Here is a 26,596-nt window from a genome sequence, read left to right as displayed (position 1 = left end):
CTCAAAATGTAGCATGTTCTAAACAGAACCTGGATTCCTCCTTCAACCCCTAGATTCCCCAGGTCAACAACTGGCATCTGATCTACTCAAGCTAAAAATCAATACCAAAGAATTAGCCTTGACCCTTTATTTTCCTCCACACCCACATTTAACCCTGCCTGTCAATACTCCCTCCAAACACAGTCTGCATCCTTCCATTTCTCCCCACCTTAGCTCCTGCTGCCGGGAGCTCCTCTTTGGACTGCATTACCCTCATCTTAAACTGGTCTCCCTGTTTTCACATGTGACATTTTCATTTTTGTCTAGACAGTACTTGAAGGTATCTCTCAGAAATGTAAATCAGATTATACCTCTCCCTTGCTTAATCCTCCAATTTGCTTGGCCTAAGGGCCCCACCTATCCAAGCTCATTTCATTTCATTAACCGCCTCCTTCACCCTGCTCCTTCCTGGGGGCCATGGCACTTGCTCCTGCTGCTGCTTCATTTGTGGTCTGTTTCCCTCCTCTAGAATGCAGGCTCCACGAGAGGGGAGCCTGGGCTGCCTCCCTCCAGTAACTAGATGAGTATCTGATACACAGCAGGTGCTCGAGAAATGAAACTGACGCCTGGATGATTAGGACAGTGACCCTGAACCCTGGGAGAGAGGCAGGTATCATGTTTCAAGAAAGAACTGTCACATTTTTCTCACCTAGGTGGGTGCTAATAAGATGTTACCATCTAAAAGTAGTGTAAAACCCCTAAATTAAAAACCAAATGAACAAAACCAAGCCTGTAAGGTCCAGCAACACCCAGGATCAGGACTATGAAACTGAGCAATGTGCAAGGCCTTTGGCTTCCTAACCCCAAGGATCAGAATGGATTTGGCATCATACCTCCCTTTAGGGGCCTTGGAAAACATTTCGTCACTTCCTGTGACAATTTTTAATATTTTTCTCTCTCAAAAGCTACACTTTTTTTCTGTCCTTTATGTACACCTATTCTAGAAAATAACTACTATGAAACTGTTGCTATACCAACTCAGACTTTCTCACACTTACCCCATCTCTTAAATTCAGATCAAACTGATACTTTTTTCCCTAGGCAATAGTATTTCTGAGCTCTGAGCCTACTCTGTTTCCACCGTGGGAAAGGCAGCACAAGGCCCTTCTCTGGTTTGGTCTGATGTTCTGCTTTTAAATGCTCAATTAGCCTAGAAATCATTTTAAAGAATAATGGCTACAAGGAAAAGCCCCTAACACCAAGGTTCATGCTTGAGAAATAGGAATGGTACAGTGTGTTTTTGTTTTGTTTTGTTTGTTTGTTTTTCGTTTTTAAAGATTTTATTTATTTATTTGACAGACAGGGATCACAAGTAGGCAGAGACACAGGCAGAGAGGAGGAAGCAGGCCCCCTGCTGAGCAGAGAGCCCAATGTGGGGCTCTATCCCAGGACCCTGAGATCATGACCTGAGCCGAAGGCAGAGGATTAACCCACTGAGCCACCCAGGTGCCCCGGTACAGTGTTTTTTGCTCAGAAACCTTTCTCCATGATAGGTTGGGGACACAAAAATGTGTAAAAGGAAGAAAAAAATTAAAACAAGCTTGATTTTTCAGGATCTTCTAAGAGTTTTAATTCTACTCTGCTTAGAGGGATCTGATATTAATCCTCCAATATGTCTAGTTATTTTGCAAGTGGAATCAGATTATTTTAGTAAAAATGACAAATGTGTTCTGTTTCCTTAGTAAATCAATAAATCCTTGTTGAATTACCATGCTTCATGTAAAGAGGTCAACCTGGTACTATGTAGGAATGTAGAACTCAGCAGACATAAATCTTACTGCTGCCACTAACAACTTCTCTGCCCTTAGTACTAGTCATCTTTCCTTTCAAAGACCCAGATTTCCCAGCTATGGAAGGCAAGTGGATAGTGTAGTGTAGTTCGGTATTTCTCAGCGCAGTCTATGAACCTCCCAGGGTCCCTGAGACCTTTTCTAAGGACCAGGTCCATGAAGCCAAAATTGCTTTCATAATAATACAAACATGCTGTTATCCTTTTCCACTGTGCTAACATTTATCCTAATGGTGCTAAGGCGATCAAGTGCTTTCATGGGAATCAAACCAGTGGCACCAAAATGTATTAATGGCCTCTGTATTCTTTATTGGCATGCACTTGCAGTTAAAAATAATGCTAGTTTCACTTAAGTATGCCTTTGGTGAAGTAGTAAAAAATTACTTTTATTAAATATTGGGCCTTTCACATAATCATCTATATAATGAAATGGAAAGTGTGCAAAAAAGCATTTAGAAGTTTATAACAGTATGGAGGTTCCTTAAAAAATTGAGCAAAAATAATGCTAGTTTCACTTAAGTATGCCTTTGGTGAAGTAGTAAAAAATTACTTTTATTAAATATTGGGCCTTTCACATAATCATCTATATAATGAAATGGAAAGTGTGCAAAAAAGCATTTAGAAGTTTATAACAGTATGGAGGTTCCTTAAAAAATTAAAAATCAAACTGCCATGTGATTCAGCAATCCTGTTCCTGGGTATTTATCAAAGTAAATGCTGAAATCAGGCTCTCAAGCAGAGATCTGCTCTCCAGGTTCACTGTAGCATTATTTACAATAGCCAAGGTATAGAAACAACCTAAATGTCCACCAGCGGGTGAGTGGATAAAGAAAATGTGGTAGAAACATCCAGTAGGATACTATTCGGCCTTCAAAACAAGGAAATCCTGCCACAAGCAACAGCGTGGACGAACCCAGAGGACATTACAGTGCTGCAGGATTACAATTATAGGAGGTACCTAACGCAGTCAAATGGAAACTGAGCATGGCGGTTGCCAGGGGCTGGGGGGTGGAGGGAAGTTCAACAGGTCCAAAGTTTCAGTTCTACAAGACGAAGAAGTTCCAAAGACGTGCTGTCTAGTGCTGTGCCAAATAACGCACTGTGTGTTCAGTTTGTCAAGAGGATGGATCTCATGTTAAGATTCTCATGACTCTTTCATTCATTCTGCACTTGCAGAGATGAGAAGGAAGAAAGAGCCATGGGAGTGGAATGTGTACCACAATGAAGAGTACGCGATCTCTGTCACAAGTCACCACAGAACAGTGATGAAGTTGCAGGGGCCTCCGCAGTGACATGTTGATTTTAAAGCGGTAAAAAAATGTATCACGACAACTGTAAAAATGTTCTTGGTGTGCTTTTTCTGTGTTGAGACTCTGCTCTCTAGGGTAAAACGTGTGTCAAGAAAACTTTCTACGTAAAAAGAAAATCTTGTTAAGTAGAAGATTAATAATTTTGGAAAGTTATTAAAAAATTATTTTGAAGTCCTATAAAATTATCAGCAGGGAAGCGTATGTATATACATATTTAGGAAGGGATTTTCTCTGGTAGAATGAGAAGAAAAAGTATTTAGAATATTATAAAATGGAATTGCATGAGGAGTAAAACCACTGTTAATACTTTGTCTAAAAATGATAAATCTTACTTTTGAGGCACTTAAATAATTGTCTACATCCATGACTATGAGTCGAGGACTGCTTAAATTTACTATTTGTTTTTAATTTTTTAAAGAAGATTTTATTTATTTATTTGAGAGAAAGAGAGCAGAGTGTGTGCGCACATGGGAGAGGGGCAGAGGAAGAGAGAGAGAAGCAGGCTCCTCGCTAAGCAGGGAGCCTGACGCAGGTCCTGACCCCAGGACCTGATCATGACCTGAGCTCAAGGCAGATGTTTAACCCACTGAGCCACCCAGGTGCCCGTTTAGCTTTTTAAAAAATAGCTAGCTCAGTGGTGCCTGAGTGGCTCAGTGAGTTAAGCCTCTGCCTTGGGCTCAGGTCATGATCTCAGGGTCCTGGGATCGAGCCCCGTGTCGGGCTTTCTGCTCAGCGGGGAGCCTGCTTTGCCCCACCCCTCTGCCAGCCTCTCTGTCTACTTGTGATCTCTCTGTCAAATAAACAAATAAAATCTTTTTTTTTAGAAAGAAAAAACTAACACATTCACACGGTTCAAAAATCATGTGTCAAATACCTACCTGTGTACCACCTGCCTGATCCCCCTCCCCACAAAGGCAACTGGTTTAATAATAATGTCTTATTCCTCCTCTTAGAGCTTTTGAATGCATACACACGTTATTTAAATCATTTAACTATGCTAATATTTAATAATTAATATACTATTTAATATTTAATATATTTAATAACTTAAATTTATTAACATTGAAGATTAAGTAATCTTAATTGAATATATTATCAATGGCTCAATATAATGACATTAATATTTAACTCATTAAATAAATAAAATAAAATAAAAAATAAGAACTCATTAAATGGAGCTCTTCCCATGTCCATACATAAAGCTTTTTCTTGCTGTTTTACAGACTTGGAGGCCTCCTTCCACTATATGGCTGTACCTGAAATTACCAAGTGGGGCCCCTCCAGAACGACATTTATGTTGCTTATGATCTTATGCTAGTATTATTATTTTTTATTTAAATTCAATTAGTAATCTTTTGCTATTAAACCTTGCTTTGAGCAATGACTTGGTAAAAATGTCATTCTGCATGTATGTAGGGGTATCTCTGGGGTCAATCTCTAGAAAAAGAAGAATTTTATAAAGATAAGAGCTGAGTCAAAGAGTGTAAGCATTTTACATTTTTCACAAGCATTTCCAAATCACCGCCCCACTGAGGTCATACCAGTTTAAAGGACTCGGAGAGGGTTTCCTCACATTTCTGACAAAACTGTGCAGATTTTTCCCTATCTAATAAGTGGAAATTAAGATCTCTGTGTGAACTGAATTCACATTTCTCTTTTTATAAGCCAGACTGAGGATATTTTCTTATTTTTCAGGGTTCCTTATTTCCCCTTTTTGATATTATCTGGAATACTGTTCTGACACCTGTTTCAATATCATTCATTTAATAATTTAACATTCCATATAGAAATGCAAAGCCTCATGGTTCCCCATTTGAGTTTGCTTTTTTCCTCATTAGCCTTAATTTTAATTTTCTCTAGTTTTAACATATCAAATCTTAGATATATTATTAATTCTCTTCTTCTTAAACTAATGAATTTTTTTCTACGATTATTTCCTTCTGTTTTCTTTTGAGGTATTTTTGGACTTTTTATTACATACCATTAAAGCCAGTCATAAGCCTGTTCTGTATTTTCTTACTATCATTTTTTAGAGAACTCTTGGAGACCAATGTTTAGTTCCTTGTTCCCTCCTTCCTTCTATAATGGAAGCACTTCAGATTTTTTTTACATTTTCTTCTGAGTATGCGGTCAGTCACATCTCATGAGTTTTGCTACATAATGTTCCCACAATAATTTTTTAAAAGACCTAATAATTGCAGTACCGATGTCTGCATTTCTGGTTCAAGTGTTATTTAGGAGGTTTTTAAACATGTTCGCTTTTCAAAGTGGTTGGTTTTTAAAATTTTTATTATTGTTATTAATGGGTATTTTTACTGCAGGGAGACCTAAGAATGTAGCTTTTATCATTTCTGTCTGCAGTTTTAGAATCAAGTTTTTTTTCCCCTTAGTCTTCCAAAAGCCACATAGGAATTAGATTTTATATTATCCTCTCTGCTTTCTCCTTGTACATCACCAAACACTACTGTGCTAGTTCTGATGACATACTGAAATGTGGAACTGAAGGAGAGTGTGCAAGAATTTCCATGAGGAAAAGAAAAGTGTGTCATGGGGACATCACGGACAGCAGGGCACCTATGGTAAAGTAGTATTTACTAACGGCACTGTGTAGGTCAAAGGAGCTAGGAGCATGGCTCTTAAAAGTTCTCATCCCCGGAGAAAAGCTGTCTAACTCCAGGTGGTGGCAACGTTAACGGTCTTCTGTGGTGATTACTTTGCCATAGGCACAAGTATGGAACCATTACATGATACCCCTGAAACTGACGTCATGTTAATGACACCGCATCTGAAAGAAAAATAAAGATGTTACCTGAAACATATCCGTATCCTTATCATGCGTGTACTCCACCACCACAGTCTGATTCCTTGACAGAGTGTACGATATACTGTGTTGACCTTTGCAGCTGATAGCCTAATAATGAAATAAACACATACAAAAATTCAATAAAATCTCATTTCAGCACTTAACTGCAATTCTGCTTGTAGTTAACAAATATCACTCTTCCAGCAAAACAAGTACAAGCCAACTTTTTTTTTTTTTAAAGTCAGAGCCTGTCCCTGGGGTGCCTGGGTGGCTCAGTCAAGTGTCAGACTCTTGATTTCCAGCTGAGGTCATGATCTTAGGGTCATGAGGATTCTCTCTTCTTCTCCTTCTGCCCCTCCCCTGCTCATCCTCTCTTTCTCTAAATAAATACATAAAATCTTGAAAAAAAAGTCGGAACCTATCCCTATGCTGTGCCCTGAATTATAGAGAAGCTAACAGTTACAACTCTGATTTTACTCAACACTTTTAGTATGAGCAATATTTAAGTCAAATCAAGGTTAATTTACTAGTTTGCAAGATTTGATTTAATCATATTTCTGGAAAAACATACAGTTTCTCCATATTGCCTTAACTCACTGATTGAATTTTTAGATTAATCATGTTTATTTAAAAATTTTAAAATTTATTTCAACACTACAGCAGTTAGTTAAGTCAATGACATTTTGTTATATTTTCCCCATGCAATAGAGATTGTAATCTAGCAAAAAAAAAGTCATTGAAAAAATAAAAGTGTTCTGTAAGGATTTCTATACATTATTCTAGCCAGTGATAATCATACAAGATTTACGTAAGATGGAGAACAGAGCATAAGTAGTTGCTTAACCCAGACATTTACTAAGTTAATAAATAAGGAAGCTAAGTTAATTTTATCTTTTCTGTTTTTAGACTCAAGCTAATAGCCTTTTTAAAAGCACCTAAAAACCAGTAAGACAATATTCTTATTTTCTCCATAATGATATATTTGAACACATCTTAAGCTGTGGTCACACACTTTTAATACTTCCAAATTAATGAAGAAGTTTATTTAAATTGTACTCCAAATTATTTCAATTACATTTTATCCATTCCACTTCAACCTAATTTATCTTCATTTCTATGCTTTTACATTAAGTAAAATAAATAAAATTTTAATGAGCCTTTCTATGAAACATTTATTGAATAATGACACTGTATGAGGACCAAGAAAGCATTCGGAAGTAGCTGGACATATAAAGCATGTTAATGAAATTGTACCCTGAACATTTATATTTGACTAACATAATTGCTTAAAGCAAAAAGTAGTACAACATTCCAAATCAACTTTGAAGTTAGCCTGGTTAATCTCATGGTTATTTAATCATCTGGCCTGAGGAGCTTCGTGACTGAACTGTTTTGTTCTACGTGCTTCATTAAGACAATACAAGTATTGGAAATAACTTAAATATTTAATATGGCCAGAAATCTAAAAAAAGACTTCTTAGACTACTCAACTCCAGTAACAAAAATAGTCTTAAATTTTCATTGGTCTGAGTCAGATAAATCTAATGGCCTTGATATAAGTGACATTTTTTGAAAGCCAAACTAATAGCTATTTTCAAGATAAATGGATGTTTATATTATAGTTAGGTGAAATAAATAAATAAAACTTAAATAAACAATTTTATTAATCTCAAACTTCTAAAACTAACAATCAGGGGGTGATCATTTATAAACTAATTTTAGGTTTCCTTAAAAAAGTGCCTGTTGGGGGCACCGGGGTGGCTTAGTGGGTTAAAGTCTGTGCCTTTGGCTCAGGTCATGATCCCAGGACCCTGCTCAGGAGGGAGCTTGCTTCCTCTTCTCTCAAATAAATAAAATCTTAAAAAAAAAAAAGTGCCTGTTGCAATTTAAAAATATTCAATTTACAAATATCTCAACTCAAAACAAAAGTTTTATGGCATATACTTTGCATTAAATAAGAAATACCAGCAAAATCAGGAGTTCACAAGTGCCACAACAACTCCATTTAAAATGCCATACATTTTTGTATGATCATAACTTCTTAAGTATAGTGTTTCTCAAACTGCCATCAAAGTTGCCTTAAACTGGAAGAAAGTCACCTGAACCTTGGAGACATCTGGAAAGCACTCTGTAGTGAAGTTTCTCCTCTTACAACATTTTACTTGAAAATTATTGTAAATTTTTATATTCCCTTCCATAATATGCTGACTGGTTTTAACATTTCCAGACTTGCTGGGAAGCTGATGCCCGGGGAGGATGCGTTGTGCTCACCCCATAACCCAGCACAGCCCTGGGCATGGGAACCCACAGATGCTTCCATCCTCCTCCCAGAAAGGCCGGAAAACAGCCATTCTACAGGCCCTATGTTGTTGGTGGGCCCAATCCTTTTGACAGATTCTACTATTCAAACTATTCAAACTATTCTACTATTCAAACTATTCTACTATTCAAACTATTCTTGTGACCCAGGTTAATATAAGCTGGCATATCACACGGAACAGGCTACCGATAGGGAAGCCCTACCCAGGAACTGTTCACGGTACAGGGGAGCGCACAATCCAGGCTGACCCCCGTCTGGCCAACCCCAACAGGGAAGGAAGCACAGGGACTCTGAAGCCTTGAATGCCTGATCCAGGACACCTTGAATGGTGAGCCCACTTAAAATGAACAACTTTAGTCTTCTGCTGCCTTTTATGTGGCTCAATATGAATGACCAGGGTTAGGAAAGGTGAACGCTCTTGGGTTAGGGAAATGCTTTTTCTGAGACTTTTTGATTAAGAAAATATCATAGGCAGGCTATGTTCAGAAGCTTCTGGATGTAGGGAAGATGGAGAAGTGGGGGAAAAGAGATTCTGCAGGGAGAAATGAATCCCACAAAGTGGGGACTGGCTCTGGACCAGCAGGTAACAGACTCCCCTGGGGGCAGAGATGGCCGAGAAGCTTCAGAATTGGACTGACAGCCACCTCTCTGTTGCTTCCAGTTCTCACAATGATTCCCTTCAGTTGAAGCCAGGAGGGCAGGCCTGCCTGGACAGAGTCCTGAGTGCTGGCGGCGTGTCAGGCTGCACCCACAGGGAGGAGAAGCATAGCTGGCCCTCAGAAGACTGGGAGGTAAGCCAGGCCTGGGCTTTGGAGCAAAAGGTGGCAGTCCACACCAGGCCCCCTGAGGGTACCAATGGCATCCTCAGAAACAAATGGAGAGATGCAGACTGCCCTTGATGACACAAATTGGGCTCAGAATGATCTCGTGTGCACACTAAAGCCAAGAGTGGGGCCAGATTCCGTTAGTGGCGGTGGGGCCGGGTAGGGGGGATCGAAATAGAGTTGAAGCTTGAAGTCCATTTTTGCTTTCTTTCTGGCAAGTATCTAATGCATTATTACCCTCTTCTCTTGTTAGAAGTACCAATTTTTCAACAATACTTCTAACATTTAAAACAGGACTTTTGGAAACTCAGCGTCTTGTAAATTACAGATTCACCGACTTGCGTCAATCATTGCAGGTATTTTGGAAATAGGAATTTCCCCAAGGTAACAAATTGCTTTGAAATCTATTTCTGAAATATCATACAGAAAGGCAAGTAAGGCTTCCTCCTGGCACTCACTGTAATATAGCTCAAACACAATTACTGTAACATAATGTAATCTTTACTAAACCAACTCAAACTCAGAAACTAGGTACTTTACAATTGTAAGGAAAACCAGCCCAGCTAGCTTGCTTGGTGGATCCTGCTGCTCTCCCCTCTGTGCTTTTCTACTATGGGGAGGGGAGGGGCCCGGAGGCTGACTCTCTCTCAGCACTGTGAGTAGCTTTATCTGTTTTCCATCCCAGCACTGCAGCGCGGTAGGCACTCAGACTATGTCAGAGGACTCAATGAACTGCTACAGACAGAAGGTGAAATTTAGAGCTTCCTTCGTCAGGTCTCTCCCCTTCACCCTCCCCACTGCTTTTTATTCACCAAGGTGCCCACTGTGACACCTGGGCTTAAATTTATAGCATGTGATTTTTATCGGGTGAAAAATACCACAATTGGGCAATTACAGATTAGACAATTACAATTACAGATCCACAGAATAAGAGGATTCCAGCTTTATCCAGCTTAGGCAATCTTTGCAGATATTCTTGATGTAACAACATACAAGTATATACATTGCACCACCTTGCAATCCCAGTTGCCCAAGCTCCGCCCCTTCTGAGCCAAGACAGTTTCTTCCTTTCTTAGCTTTATTGTCACAAGTTCTGTTCCACTCAGCCCGCCTCTGCCTCCAGGGGAGCAAGCATTGGTGGTCCTGGTCCAATGCAGATGAAATGTCAGGGAGTTTTCTGAGCTCCCAGACTCTAAAACAAGGATAGCTGATAACATCTAGAGAATTTGCTGGCTCCTAGAAGGCAGCAGGTACCTATCTAAGAGCACATATGGAGATATCAAATATGTAATGATACCGGAAAGGCAATCCTGCAGACGTCTGATAGGATGGACGCATGTCTTTATGGCAGCCACAGAGGCTTCATTCACATAGTAAGTAGAAGAGGAAAACAATCAAACCTTTTATTTGTTACGAAGCAGTGGGATCAGCTCTCGATCACAGAGCAGAAAGGAAAAGTCCACTGAGAAACTAACTGGCTTCTAGAAAATACTAATTTATTATAGTTATGATTGAGCCTACCTAATTCAAGCTCTATAAGGCTGCTAAGTGAGCCTTTATCAACTGTGTAGGGAGAGAAAATGGAATTCATCACTGTGACAGATATCGTCAGTTACCTGCCTAATGCCTTTCTCCTGACTAGCTGAGCTGGCTTCCTGTGAACAAGCCTGAAAGCTCTCCCAGGCTCTGTGGCTAGCACACGGAGATCTGAGCCAACACTGACCAGTGGGACTTAGGAGAAATCTGGTGTGGGGTTCTTTGGGATGGGAGCCATCAGGAGAGATTCTTTCCTTTCTCTGTTACTACAACAGTACTGTGAGGTTTGGAGTGGAGGGGGCCGTCTAGCGCCATGAAAGGAAGGTCCAGAGCCTCTCAAAGAGGTGGGCCAAGCCCTGACATCTGTGAGTTGAACCACATCTGCAACTACCTGCTCCACAGCTGGAACTACCTGGAACTACCTGCTCCAGACAACTTCTGAAAGAAAAATGAGGGGTTTTAAGGCTGCTTTTAGTAGGGCATTTGGTTACTTGTGTCTAAGCATCACTCCACTCTTTGGCCCTCATTTTTTCTCTTCTGGGTTTCCCCTTTCAGTCAGCGGCACTATCATATTCTCAGCCCCCCGCTACTTAAAACAAGCCTCACTTGTCACTGTTGTCCATACACAGTTGGCATTATCACCAGGATTAAAGCCAGGAGCACTGGTTTCACAGCATTGAGACAAAAATCAAATACAAGTAGAATAAACAATGTGTTACATTTCAGGCTTTCTCCTCAAATACAAAACAGTTATTGGGCAAAACTGATTTATTCCCCAAAGGAATTTTAACAGCTCTTCTAACAGACTAGAGCTTTCTGCTCTGGAGAGGACTAGGCATCATCTATTCTATCTTTATTGAATCTGGGTTGCTTTTAGGAACTTGCTTGACCAACAGAATGCACAAGAAGTGACATATGGGACTACTTCCAAGGCTGGGTCAGAAGTAGCCTTACAGCTTCTCCTTAGTACCCTGAACACTCACTTTTAGAGTCCTGAGTCCCCACAGAAAAAGCTTAACTACAAGGAGAGGCCCTGCAACCCAAAATGCCATGTGGGAAGAGGGGAGGCCCCAGAGCACCAAGACCCCAGACAGAGGAGTGAAGAAGCCACTGTGGGCGTGGATTCTCTGGTACCAAATGTCCCAAAATTCACGATGTGGATCAGAGACAAATGACCCATGCATGCCCATCCCAAATTCCAGACTCACAAAATTATGAACAAAATCAAATAGTTTTAGCTAAGCTATTAAGTCTACCACACAGGGAAAGACAACTGGACCAGTCAATTTTCAAGGCCTATTGGTGTCTGAGCCTTTTTTCTCTTATGTCGCTCATCACTTAAGACATTATGGTTATCTGCGTATTCCCCTTACCACTGCCCAAGGGTGTGGGATTAGTTGTGTGACCAGAGCAGGTGGCCAAGAGTCTCCACAACGTGCTTAAGTTTCTCATGGCACTTTCATGTGCTCCTGAATGCAGGCTAAGAGGCGGCTGTCTGTGGCTTGAGCAAATATGTACTTGGACTGTGATAATCTTCAGTTGTGGGAGGAGATGTAAATAAAGTCTCATATTACTATTTAAAATTGATATTTATTGGTTAATACATAAAAGGAATCTGTAAGGCATTCAAAGCATTCTCAGAGGAGGCAAAGCTACCAAGCTGGTCACGTGGGTAATTTTCAGGCCTTACGTGTTTGCATCAGGAATAGAAGGGATGCTAGAAACGCAGGAGAGAAAAAGAGCTAGTTACGTTAGATACTAGGAAGCCAAACTCAACTATCATGCACACCTACGCGGGCATGCCTTACTAGAGTCGACCTCACTTAAGGGAATACTGTGTTTGTGTAAGTGTGTGAATCTGAGTTTCAAATGAAATGAAACAAAATTATTCTTCTTCAAGTCCACATCTAATTTTTCTACTGCTGTGTCTTAGAACCAGATGACTCAAGAGTTTAATTATCTCTCTTGTCTAGACATCCTGGATGCCAACTATGACAGGACAGCAGTCCCTATTCTGGAACCACACAGAGTCTGACTAAATCAAATGACCGTGGTTTTGGAAACAGCAGCGCCCTGCCGAGCCTCTTCCATGAGTAGATGTAATTAGTGTTGTGTCTGCCTCTCCAAAGAGGGGACCAGACACTTGGTGTGGCTTACACTGAAGGAATCTTTTCCAAATAAATCTCAACATTTCACAGAGCTGCTCTGAAGAGCTTTGCATCACGTATCCAGAGGTGGTGGTATTCTGTGAGGCTGCTCACAGCACCCCCTCCTTCAGTTTCCAACAAAACAACTCAGGAAGAAGTCGGAAGTGACCTAACATCCCACCCAATGGGAACAGTCCTAGGAAACATTCTGCACACCCTACTTGGGAAGCCAGTAATGCCTTTGTCTTCTGGGTTCCCCACCAAGAACCCTATAAGCCTGTGTTTCCAACAGCCTTCCAAATGATGTCCACAACTCAGCACTCTTTACTGAGACAAAGGAAAGTACATGCTCCCTGGCCAATTATTCCGGATGTTTACAGCAAGTCTATTTTGTGCCACTTTAACTGTTAGCTCTAATTTGTCAGTTAATATTTCAGTCCGCCCTATGATTTAAATCAAGAGCTATGCAAAAGGATTACTGCACAGAGGACCTGATAAAACAGATAAATAACAACCCTGACCTCTCACAGCCGTTCTGGTTACTGAACACAAGTATTCTAGGACAGGGTAGATCGCTGCAAACATCTTAATTGGTACAGAAAAAAAATAATGGAAACTATTTTTGGGGTAATGCTGCACAGCACCAATGAATTGAACCTTTTCTGCCCAAGCCAACTTCCGATATTTATGTTTATGGCAGAGACAGATCCACGTAGGAGCCTATGAATGGGTTTGCTGTGAACTGTACAGTGGTTTGGAAAAAGCAGAATGATTTTGCCGTCCAGAGCAGTGTGTCCATGAGGATGCTGGGCCAGTGTGGCAGGGCGCATGGCCACTGCCCTGGAAGGTCAGCAGCACTGCAGCACCTCATGGCAATGACCATCGATAAACCAGCACACGCCTGGACATCGGGCAGAAGCAGCTATTCCCGCTAGGGGGTTGCCTCATTGGACTGCCTCGCTTATCCTGCTGACTTCCAAGTTCATGTGTGATTTAGGAAAAGGGAGTAAGACCATGTGTGGGCACTGCAGCGATCAACTCGGTCAATGGCTTCTGATGCTGGGAAAACCACACGCTGGAACCCAGTATTGAATACAGTCACTCAACAACAACAGTCACATTCCATGACCTCTTCAGTTACCTTGATCATTCATCGGCAGTGGGTGTCAGCACCAGGAGCACAGATTTCCCTGTATTCAAAGCCGAGGGAATGAGGCACAACATGACATTTCCTCTTCTCAAATGCAAACCTGTTCTTAGAGCACCGCTTCACCACCTGAGGGGGTTTACCATCAGTTCACTGTCTTCCAGAACATATGCTTTGGAGATTACGATTCTGTTTGGCTTTAAATATATGTTCGATATTGACTGTATTAATTAGAGATAATCCCAGTATGACAAACATGTTTTTCCAGAACTAATGACTTTTATGTCAGGCTGACAAGTATAATTAAGCAATAAATCCTCCATCAGTCTGGCTCAAATTGCTACAGGGAAGATGAGGTCTCTGCCATCCTTGTCAATTTATGTATAAAATATGTATGAGTGCTATTTCTAAAGAGAAGAGGTGGCTAAAGGAATTCATAATTTATTTTGCATGAACACACTCTTTAAAATAGTCCATCTTTTCAAAGAGCCATATTTCAAACAAGTGCCTGAACCATGGGTACGATTAGAAAGTCGCAAAGGTGCTAACTTGGATTTCATCAAAATCAACAGTGGTTCACTGAATAAATAAATAGAAAAGATAAGCCTGTTTGTTAGAGGCGATGGCTTTGAACCTGGCACTGGGCCACTCCCACGCCCGCCTAGGATCAGCTCACTGAGGTATGTGATGAACCCTGGCAGAGAGCTTACCGCATGCATAGGCTGCACATGGGCTGGAGGGACATGGTCCATCAATCCAGCAGACACAGATGCCAAAGATACAAACACTGGAGGAGAACCTGTTTCCAATTTGGAGTCACTCCTAATTACAAGGAAGTTGGATGTGGTCGGTGGGACAAGTCACAAGAGAGGACCTCAGATAGAGCTCAGAAAATAGGAACCGCCAAGAGCTGCCGCTGGAGAGGTGGGCAAGAACACATTCACATGCCTTGGGGGAGATGTGTCCCAAAGGAATTGTACCATTTATATTGGATGGAAAGCTCCTCAAAGGCAGGAACTCCTCTCTTTTCAAATCAGCCTTCACTCAGGCAGTATCCTGCAAGCTTAACAGTCCAGGTCAAGACGAATTCCCACGTGCCACCTGGACAAGATATTTAAGGGCTGGGGCCTCAGTTGTGTCATCTTACAAGCATTGGTCCTGTGTCCAGGAAGGTCACCGCTCTCTCAGCAAGGTCACTGCTTCAGTTACATCTTATCACCGGATGATTTCACGTAACAGGTACCTTCAGAACCTACTAAGCTGCCAAATATGCAATCTCTTCTTTTGTTAGTTGTCTTATTGCTTCTCTTTTGGGAACTAGGGCTGAAGTGCAGTGTTCCCACCTAGGAGGTGGTGGCTGGGTCACACAGCCTATTTCTTACAGTGACTTTCAAAGCATGCACTTTACTGCAGACTCTGCAGACGGCTTTCCACACAGATTGAGGAGCAGCCCCCACAGAGCAGGAGACGAAGCAGGAGGGATGCGGTCCCGCAAGGGCAAGGCAACGCTCTGGAGCCTGACCGGTCTCCACAGCCGATGTCAGAACCGCTGGTACCCAGAGTCCACCCCTCAGCAAGGACCGCCCCCCATCCATGGTAGCCTGGAGAAGAGTGGGGGCCATACTTGGAGAAACTGACCTCCAACAAAGTCATTCTTCAAAAAAAACAGTGCTTTCACTTTTGAACAGTTTATGGTTTTAGATGCGGACAAGAAGGAGCATGGGAAGAAATGAAGATATTCCTGTGAGAATTAAACCAAAGGTGGGATTTCTTACGGCCGGACACCTTCAGACAGACCGCAATGCCTAACTGCAGTCTCACGTAAGAACAGGAGCTGGTGAGATTTATGGAGAGAGATTTAGTTAGTCGGTGGACAAGGCTCTAAAGGAGGGTACATGTGAATCTGTTTGTTGCAACGAATGTTTACTTACCTGAACAAGTATTTGCAGACACAGGGAGCTACTTGCCATGGGAAACAAAGCTAATTGAAAGAATGAACCTGAATAAATATGAATTATAAGGAAAAACAAAGCACCTTGAAAATGACTAAGCTGAAAAAGATTCATTGTTCAGTAATTCCATTTACATGCTTCCTTTTAAATAATTCATTTACTGGGTAAAACAAGGTATACCTTCATTCCTATATTATTCCACAACACATGTTAGTCAAATCATTATGCTGTATCCCTTGAATTTATACACTGCCATATGTCACTTATATCTCAATAAAACTGGAAAAAATTCTAAGGTGTAACTTGTTTCTAAAGAGCACTGGATAAAAAATATATAGGAATCCACCACAAACTAAGTGGTACAGTGAGTCGGTAGTAAATGCAAGCCCTAATTTGTTGCCAGGAGCAGGCAAACTTCCAGATGCTATAAACTCAATCTGGTATGAAGGGACTATTTTAAGATACCCAAAGATGTACCATATAATTACTTAAACATATAGGCCAGTTTATCAACTGTCAAAAAGATCCCTTGAGTAATGAAGAATAAAAAGGCTGAAATTTACCCGTGCTCAAAATACAAAACCTTATCAATTATTTATAGTGATAGAAGCCAAAGTCCTCATTTAAAAAAATGTTAGGTTAAAAAGGAGGGGGGTAACATTTCAAAATTTTCCCCTCATTTTAATTCAATTTTTATTTTTAAGGCTTGGCCTGGATTTAACATTGTCTCTCTGCTGGAGAACCTCCTTTTCTTTATGGAATAAAACCATCCAACAAGGCCACATCATAGCTACACAGAAGCGTGAAAATATTTACTCTCAAAAGACAACATTTATCTTGGCAGCTGGTATTTCCAAGATGGGCAGCCTGCTGGAATCATACTAGCTGCAACCCTAATCCACATAACTTTGAGTAAGACGATGGCTGTCTTTTCTTGGAAGTATAAGAAAACATCCATGGACCTGACATATATACCTACCAGCACACACGCAAGCCATCCAGAAATGCTTTGGGGAGAAGCTTGAATGTGTATTTGGATGTTACTTCTCAATCCTGATTCAACTGAACTTTTTTTTTTTTTTTTTAATTCAACTGAACTTCTTAAGAGGGCCCTTATTATCTGCATGTCCTTAAGGCCATTTTCTGAATCTATTTCTTTACCTGTAAAGTATGGCAACTACCTTCAAGAGTTGTTGGAAAAACTCAGATGTTTGTAAAGAACCCAGAGCACAGTGTCCAACATGTAATAATTATTATAGTCAGCTATTTTTATTACTAAAACATTCCTAATCTTTATTGGACAATTTAATTGTATAGGGTCCTCCAGGTTCTCGATTGATTCGCAAGGCAAAGAATACTTTTCATTAGTAATATGTGCACAAAGTACCAAATGTTACCAGTGAATTAGTATGCTCCTTCCAATTCCAGTCCTTAAGCATAGGGAGAAGTGCTATGACCGATTCCCTGTGTATTCTTCCAAGGAAAATCTATTATGCCTATACTAACATAGTAGATGTATTTAAAAAATGATAGCATACTATATACAGTGCCTAGCTACTAGTGCTGTCTCAACCTTTTTGATGTATAGATGTAGCCTGACTTCTAATAAATTTAATAAATTATTTTTTCTCTCTTTTACAAGTGATGCTATAATAAATATCCATGTATTCAGTTTGCATATAGGGGGATAGATCTATAGGATAAATTTCTAGAAATAAAATTACCAGATTACATGGCATATATATAGTCAAAGTTAATGTCAAATTATTTTTCATAGAAGCTAAGCCAATTTAAATTCTTACCAGATAGGAATTGTGTTCTTCCCACCCTCACCAACATCGGGATTTATTGTTAGAGTCTCCACAGCTGGATATGTGAAAAATGTCATAGCGCTTTTACTAAGCATTTCTACTGTTATAAATGAAGCTAAATATGTTTCAAAATGCTTAAAAGTCATTCCTTTTCCTTACTATGAAATGTTTACATCCTTTGCCCTTACTCTTATAGAACATTAGTCTTTTTCTTATTGATTTGTAGGCACTCTTTATGTATTAAGGAGATTACCTCCACGAATTCCTATATGAATTCCAAATTTCCCTATTCGAGTTTTGACTTTACCTAAAAAAATTTTTTTTGCCATGTAGTTTTTTTCAGCAAGTTTATACTGTGAAACTTTTAAAATTTGTTTTTATGGTTCCCAGAGTTTACCTCATAATCAGCAAGGCTTTCCTCACTTTCAGATAAAGCAAAGAATTTTCTATTTTTCTTTATGATTTAACTTTTTAAATTATAAAAATATTACTTAGGGGCACCTGGGTGCTTCAGTTTGTTAAGTGTCTGCCTCCAGCTCAGGTCATGATCCCAGGGTTCTGGGACTGAGCCCTGCATTGGGGTCCCTGCCACGTGGGAAGCCTGCTTCTCCCTCTGCCTATGCTGCTTGTGCTCTCTATAAAATAAATAAATAAAATCCTTACAAAATAAATAAAAAAAATATTACTTAAACAACTTGTCTGAATAGTCAGTGTTTATAAAGAAGGCAGTTTCTGTTTTATGTATAAAGGTCACATTATACACATATCACACAAAATTTGTTTCTTCTTCTATGCACTGCTTGTATATTTTAAGGAAATGGTGTTACTTGATATATAATAACTCTTAGGCTATCATTGGGTTGCACCCCCTTTTCATTATACAGAACCCTTCTTTGACTTAATACTTTTACCATTAATTCATTCTATAAGATTTTAAGTTCTGGTTTCTTTGCATTTCATTTGTATGTTCTTCTCCATAATTTTACCCTCATTCTAAACCACTTTGTTTTAGTTTGTACTTTATACACAGCCTGTAATTGTATTTGTTTCTATGTGAGCCAATTCTTTTAATATGTAGGTTTAGAACACTTGTTTATTGATAAGCACAAGATATATGCTATATTTTCTGTTTGTATTCCTACTAGTCTTACTAAAAACAGCTTTAGAGATATAATTGAGACACAATAAATTGCATCTACTTAAAATGTGTAATTTAATAAGTTTGCACATGTTTATATACCTATAAAACCATCATAATCAAAATAACGTACATTTCCATAAACCACAGAAGTTGTTTTACCATGCTCCTCTGTAATTCAATCTTCTCTTCCAGCCCCTACATCTCATGCCCAGGGAGCCAATTAACTGTTTTCTGCCACTATAGACTAGTCTGCATTTTCTAGAATTTTACAGAAATGGAATTCTAAATTATGTACTTTTGGGGGGTTCTGGCTTCTTTTATTTAACATCATTGAGATTCATTCATGAGATCATGACCCCAGCCAAAACCAAGAGTTGGATGCTCAACTAATTGGGCTACCCAGGCGCCCCAGTATATGTTTAACTATCTGAGAAACTGCCAAACCATTTTTGAAATTGATTGTAGCATTTTGCATTCCAATCAGCATGGGAGCTCCAGCTGCTCTACACCATGCCAACCCTTGGTATGGTCATCTTTCCATTTTAGTCATCCTTAGGAGTCTGTAGTGATACCTCACTGTGGCTTTAATTGTATTTCTCTAATGACACTGAGAATGTTTTCATGTGCTAACTGCCATCTCTGTCTTCTTTGGAAAGTGTTCAAATCACACGCTGGTTTTATTTTTTTATTTTATATTTTTTAAGATTTTATTTATTTGACAGAGACACAGCGAGAGGGAACACACAAGCAGGGGGAGTAGGAGAGGTTGAGAAGCAGGCTTCCTGCTGAGTGGGGAGCCTGACACGGTGGATCCCAGGACCCTGGGATCATGACCTGAGCTGACGACAGATAGATGCTTAATGACTAAGCTGCCCACAACCCTCTTTCACTGATTTTTAAAATTTAGGTTTTCTTATTGAGTTTTGAGGACTCTATATATTCTGAATACAAATTTTTTGCCAGATGTATGATTTGCAAATATTTCCCCCCCACTCTGTAGTTCATCTTTTCATTCTCTGAACAGTTCCTTCCAAAGAGAAGTTCTTAATATTTGCATCTAATTAACTTGTTCTTTTACAAATCGTGCTTTTGAGTCTAAGAAATCTTTGTCTAATCCAAAATCACAAAAGTTTTTCTCCTAGGTTTCCTTTTAGAAGTCTTATATTAAGATCTAGCATCCATTTTGATCTAATGTTTGATCTGGTGAAAGGTATGGATCAAAAATCACATTTTTGCATATGGCTATCCAAATGGTCCAGCACCATCTGTTTAAAAGGTTATCTTTTTTCAACAGATTGCCTTTGCACCTTCGTTGAAAATCAACATATATATCTGGGTCAGTTGGACTCTATCCTGTTGATCTATTTACATATCTTTACATCAATTCCACACTGTCTTAATTCTTACAGCTTAAAAAAAAAAGTCGTGGTTAGCAGGAGTATTCCAATCCTTTTCTTTTCTAAAATTATTTTTGTTTTTAGGTTTCTTTCTTTCTTTTTTTAAAAATATTTTATTTATTTATTTGACACAGAGAGATCACAAGCAGGCAGCGAGGCAGGCAGAGAGAGAGGAGGAAGCAGGCTCCCTGCTGAGCAGAGGGCCTGATGAGGGGCTCGATCCCAGGATTCTGAGATCATGACCTGAGCCGAAGGCAGCAGCTTAACCCACTGAGCCATCCAGGCACCCCTGTACTTTCAAATGAATTTTAGAATCTCCTTGTCAATTTCTATTAAAAAAAAAAGCCTAGTGAAATTTTTATTGGGATTGTATCAAATTTACAAATAATTTGGGGAAGAAATGACACAATATTGAATTTTCTGATCTACAAATACAATATATCTCTCCATATATTTAAAGATATGATACATCTGTCAGCAACGTGTTTTTAGTTTTCGGTGTAGAAATATTGCCCATCTTTTGTTAGAATTGTCCCTTAATACAGTCGATTCTCATTATTCACCATAGTTATATTCTACAAAGTTGTTTCCAAAAATGAATTAGTGAGTACCTAGGAAAATGCAGGTTCTTGTGAGCCTCTGGTCACTGCATTTTTGTCACTCGATCAATACATAACCTTGTTCCATAGGAATTCCTGTTTATTTATTTATTTATTTATTTATTTTTTTTTTTTTAAAGATTTTATTTATTTGACAGATAGAGATCACAAGTAGGCAGAGAGGCAGCCAGAGAGAGAGAGAGAGGAGGAAGCAGGCTCCCTGCCGAGCAGAGAGCCCGATGCGGGACTCGATCCCAGGACCCTGAGATCATGACCTGAGCCGAAGGCAGCGGCCCAACCCACCGAGCCACCCAGGCGCCCGGAATTCCTGTTTAAAGACACCTTGGTTAATACGTATTTCTTTGAAATAATTGTTTACAATACGAGAGTCGAAATAAAAAGGCAGATTGAAACCTTTTTCAACCTCAGCAGGCAACTCAAATTTTTCATTATGCTGTTCATGCCTACAAATAACTGGGAAAGTGCTACACATATGGATTTTGTGCTACACATATGTGTGCTACACATATGGATTTTGAGGTTACAAATAAATCTTACTAAGTTTGCAAACATGGAATCTGTGAATAAGGATCAACTGAATTTTATATTTTTAAGTGCTATTATAAGTGACTTTTAAAAAAAATTTCAATTTCTCAGCTTCCGTAGTATCATTAAAAAAAAAAACTTTCACAACATCATAGTCTGTGCTTTTTGCCTTATGTTCTTTATTTTATATGATGGCTTACAAGGATATGTTTCTATTCTTGTGGTTACTTTTATGTATAACTATATATACATGGTTGTACTAACTCTAATGAGAGCAATAATAAATAAGAATATTTGAATTACCTCTCCACCATCCTCCCATATATTTTCAATTTTACAGTGTTTATTGTTTTTCTTTAACCATTAAATATAGTTATAGCTTTGTTTGAAGTGATTTTTTTTTATCTCCCAGCAATAAAATCTGAAGATATTAGTATGCATACGCTACCTCTCACCTTTTCGACTCTTCCTCTCCCCTATTCTTTATTATTTCTACATTGTCAGAATTGATGACACTGTCATTCTATGGCAATCACTTTCTCTTTTGTTTTAGTCTTACAAAGCACACTGAATTTGATGCTAAGACTCTATAGTCTCATTGCCAAAGATTCTCCACTTATCTCCTTGTTTTGGCTGAAATTTGTCTTTTGGTAATTTCTTTAGTAAGGGCTCTTAAAAATTCTGTTATCTTAAGTTCTTGTATGTTCATCAATATTTGTCTGTTGGCTGTATATTTAAAAGAAGTCTGGAAATCAGTGAAGAAGTCTTGAGTCACTAGACTATGAATCCCTTTGGCAAAGGGATCAAAGCATTGAGAGTCGTGCAGGGACCTTCAGAACAACCGCAGATGAAATGGGTCACTACCGAAAATGGATACGAGGTTACTGTACACAAAAATGCTGTGCTCTGTGCATCTTCTATCCTAAATCTTTTACATCCTGGCAATATTTGTTGAGAATATCATCCAAAGAAATCAGGGATTTTATGTAACACAAGAATCAGGTTGTGATGATAACAGCAGTAGGACGTAATGCGACAGTGGAAAGAATGTCAAATCAGGAGTGAGACCCTTAGAGTGAGGCTGAGCCCCTCGAGAATGAACAGAATCCCTGGGCACATTACTAAAACCCGACAAACTTGGTCAAAACGGAAAGACGTAGCACAGATTTTAAATGCCATTTTCTATTGAAAGAATATATTCTATGTATGGAGAAGAATTCTTTAACATCCCCTCCCCCAACTTCAGCTATTTCTTCAAATTAGTTTATATTCCTTGAGAAACAAAGGGCTGACAGATAAGAAGGGGGGTACAGTTTCATCTCAGTGAGAACTGTCTGATGTAAAAAATCTAGAGATAATCCATTTATGCATAATCAGTCAATGGGAAAGTAAAACAGAAGGATATGGAGTGCAGTAGGATTTCAGATCTGACTTGGTTATTAAGTCATTAAGATGATTACTATCGATTAAAAGGTCTATCTGTGCAAAAGGTAACACAATGTTTATTCCCCCAGTGATGCTGTGGAACAGAACTCTGAGAACTGCAGCTAAAATGACCAGGGTCAATGCTGTGTTCTCATACTTGCTAACTAGCTAACAGCAGCCATGTGAAAGAACAGATGTGCCTTAGGACTCTGCCTGCAGACTGCTGCTTAAAATAAATCGGTCCTGCCTCTAGTAGTTTTTGGAAAGAGACAGAATGGAAATAAGTTTGACAAATAAACATGTTGCTATCTAGTGGATGGAACCTGCCCTGAATGGGAAGCCCTAAAGAGGTCTCCTATCAAAGAAACTTCAAGAGTAGAACTCTAGGGGACCAGAGCAGAAAAGTCTCATTTCCCGTACTTGGGAAGTCGGCACTCTATGGCCACATATTTAAACGTTAAGTTAGTTCGATGAGTCATTTGCATGCACACAGTACCCTGCTTGGACACAAGTGTAACCAAAAAACTCAAAACAGATTTATATCCTTTACCTCTTTGGTTAGGTTTAATTCCCACATATCTTATGGTTCTTGGTGCTATAGTAAATGGAATAGATTCTCTAATTTCCCTGTGTTTTCATTGTTAGTGTATAAGAAAGCAACTGATTTCTGTACATTGACTTTGTATCCTGCCACATTACTGAACTGCTCTATGAGCTCTAGTAGTTTGGGGGTGGAGTCTTTTGGGTTTTCCATATAAAGTATCATGTCATCTGCGAAGAGAGAGAGTTTGACTTCTTCATTGCCAACTTGGATACCTTTTATTTCTCTTTATTGTCTGATTGCTGTTTCTAGGACTTCTAATACTATGTTGAACAAGAGTGGTGAGAGTGGGCATCCTTGTGGTGTTCCTGATCTCAACGGGAAGGCTGTGAGCTTTTTCCCATTGAGGATGATATTTGCTGTGGGTTTTTCATAGATAGATTTTATGAAGTTCAGGAATGTTCCCTCTATCCCTATGATTTGAAGCGTTTTAATCAGGAATGGATGCTGGATTTTGTCAAATGCTTTTTCTGCATCAATGGAGAGGACCATGTGATTCTTCTCTCTTCTCTTATTGATTTGTTCTATCACATTGATTGATTTGCGAATGTTGAACCATCCTTTCAACCCAGGGATGAATCCCACCTAGTCATGGTGGATAATAAAGCTTCTGCACAGCAAAGGAAACAGTCAACAAAACAAAGAGGCAACCCACAGAATGGGAGAAGATATTTGCAAATGACATTAGAGACAAAAGGCTGATATCCAGGATCTATAAAGAACTTCTCAAACTCAACACACACAAAACAGATAATCATATAAAAAAAATGGGCAGAATATATGAACAGACACTTCTCCAATGAAGACATACAAATTGATATCAGACAAATGAAAAAATGTTCATCATCACTAGCCATCAGGGAGATTCAAATTAAAACCACATTGAGATACTACCTTACACCAGTTAGAATGGTCAAAATTAGCAAGACAGGAAACAACGTGTGTTGGAGAGGATGTGGAGAAAGGGGAACCCTCTTACACTGTTGGTGGGAATGCAAGTTGGTGCAGCCAATTTGGAGAACAGTGTGGAGATTCCTTAAGAAATTAAAAACAGAGCTTCCCTATGACCCTGCAATTGCACTACTGGGTATTTACCCCAAAGATACATATGTAGTGAAAAGAAGGGCCATCCGCACACCAATGTTCATAGCAGCAATGGCCATGGTCGCCAAACTGTGGCAAGAGCCAAGATGCCCTTCAACGGATGAATGGATAAAGAAGATGTGGTCCATATACACTATGGAGTATTATGTGTCCAGCAGAAAGGATGAATACCCAACTTTTGTATCAACATGGATGGGACTGGAAGAGATTATGCTGAGTGAAATAAGTCAAGCAGAGAGAACCAATTATCACATGGTTTCACTTATTTGTGGAGCATAAGGGATAACATGGAGGACACGGGGAGATGGAGAGGAGAAGGGAGTTGAGGGAAATTGGAGGGGGAGATGAACCATGAGAGACTATGGACTCTGATAAACAATCTGAGGGTTTTGAAAGGGAGGGGGATGGGAGGTTGGAGGAGCCTGGTGGTGGGTATTATGGAGGGCATGTATTACATGGAGCACTGGGTGTGGTGCATAAACAATGAAATCTGTTACACTAAAATTAAATAAAAAAAATTTTTTTAAACCCAGATTTAGGGGCGCCTGGGTGGCTCAGTGGGTTAAGCCGCTGCCTTTGGCTCAGGTCATGATCTCGGGGTCCTGGGATCCAGTCCCGCATCGGGCTCTCTGCTCAGCAGGGAGCCTGCTTCCTCCCCTCTCTCTGCCTGCCTCTCTGCCTACTTGCGATCTCTCTCTGTCAAATAAATAAATAAAATCTTTTTTTTTTTTTAAAAAACCCAGATTTATAAAATAAGGTAAACATCTGTACTTTCATAACCAAATTAGCAAGAATTTCTACATCTATAGCACTTTTTCAAGGTGGAGCATTTCATGAATGTTATTTCACTTAATCATCTGATCCACACAACAACTATGATATAGATACAATTACCCCCATTTTGTAAAATAAGGAAATGGACTTGGAGAGGATAGTCAATTTCCTTAGTTGATGGGTGGGTCTACAATGGCATTGAATCTTCTCTTCATTACATTTCATTGTTTTTTTTTTTTTAATTTTATTTAAATTCAATTTAGTTAACATATAGTACCTTATGAGTTTCAGGGGTAGAATGTAGTGATTTTGTCACTTGCATACGACACCCAGTGCTCATCACAACAAGTGCCCTCCTTAATGTCCATCACCCAGTTACCCCATCCCTCCACCTTCCCCTCCAGCAACCTTATTTGATCCCTATAGAGTCTCCTCTGGTTTGTCTCCCTCTCTGTTTTTATCTTACTTTTCCTTCCCTTTCCCTCTACTCATCAGCTTTATTTCTTAAATTCCACATGTGAGTGAAATCATATCATATTTGTCTTTCTTCGACTGACTTATGTTTGTTTTTTATCTTACCAAAGAATTTCCAAATTTTGTGGTGGGGGGGAGACTCACACGAACTTTCATAATCACTTGTAATTTATGAGATCATTGCTTAGCAAATCCCTCTGAAAGTGATGTAGTTGTCACCTATCAAACCCCCTTTCTCTCATTAGAAAGGAAGGATCATTAATTGAAGCATGAGGAGAACGAGGAAGGGAAGGCATCATGGAAGCCGGATTTGTCAGAATGAATTACAAGAGCAAGCATTAATCAAAACTGTAGCTGTGGCAGAGGGATTAAACAGGAGAGATCAGGGAGGCCAGTGAATTTAGGTCACTTGTGAAATCACTACCCAATTAAAAAGTATTAATACAAGTTGAAATTGAAGCACATTCTTCAGAAGTTTCTAGAATCTCCTTGACAGCACACCATTTCTTGCCAATGCCATCCAGTCTGAAAAACTTCCTGAACTGAATAGCCTGAGAAGCTCTGTGGTAGGTAGAAACCTATCTTTCTGTAGCCAGAACATTCAGGGCAAAAACAAAACAAAACAATTCTTTCCCATCTAGACATCTAGAGACCATAGTTTGGACCTCACCTCCAATATTTCCTTCTCTTGGTGCAGCATCTCCCATTCCTTAAATTTTTTTTTCAAAACTCCTGGCTCCAAATCCCTTTACCCCCCTTGGGGTTTATCCTACTCAGAGCACAGAGTGAGCCAACAATTCTGTTTCTATCACTTCAGCATAAGCTTCTTGAGGTACTCATCATACTATTTACACACA

The 26,596-nt window shown here is 39.5% G+C and overlaps 1 protein-coding gene across 4 annotated transcripts in view; it reads right to left on the bottom strand.

Annotated features, from left to right (window-relative positions):
• PELI2 (pellino E3 ubiquitin protein ligase family member 2) overlaps window positions 1-26,596 on the bottom strand; it is a 183,859-nt gene that overhangs the window by 20,885 nt on the left and 136,378 nt on the right. For 2 of the 4 annotated variants that reach the window (XM_032344303.1, XM_032344301.1), the window contains exon 3: window positions 5,948-6,049. In XM_032344303.1, the coding sequence (XP_032200194.1) occupies window positions 5,948-6,049 (102 nt within the window). Of the gene's footprint in view, window positions 1-5,947; window positions 6,050-13,909; window positions 14,573-14,625; window positions 16,272-26,596 lie in introns of those variants that run through there. The other 2 variants (XM_032344302.1, XM_032344305.1) reach the window with 2 other exon arrangements.

The sequence above is a fragment of the Mustela erminea genome, chromosome 5 (assembly GCF_009829155.1).
Source record: "Mustela erminea isolate mMusErm1 chromosome 5, mMusErm1.Pri, whole genome shotgun sequence".
Lineage (NCBI taxonomy): Eukaryota > Metazoa > Chordata > Mammalia > Carnivora > Mustelidae > Mustela > Mustela erminea.
Note: the sequence above shows the minus strand (reverse complement) of the source record. Positions and strands in the feature narration are given on the sequence as shown.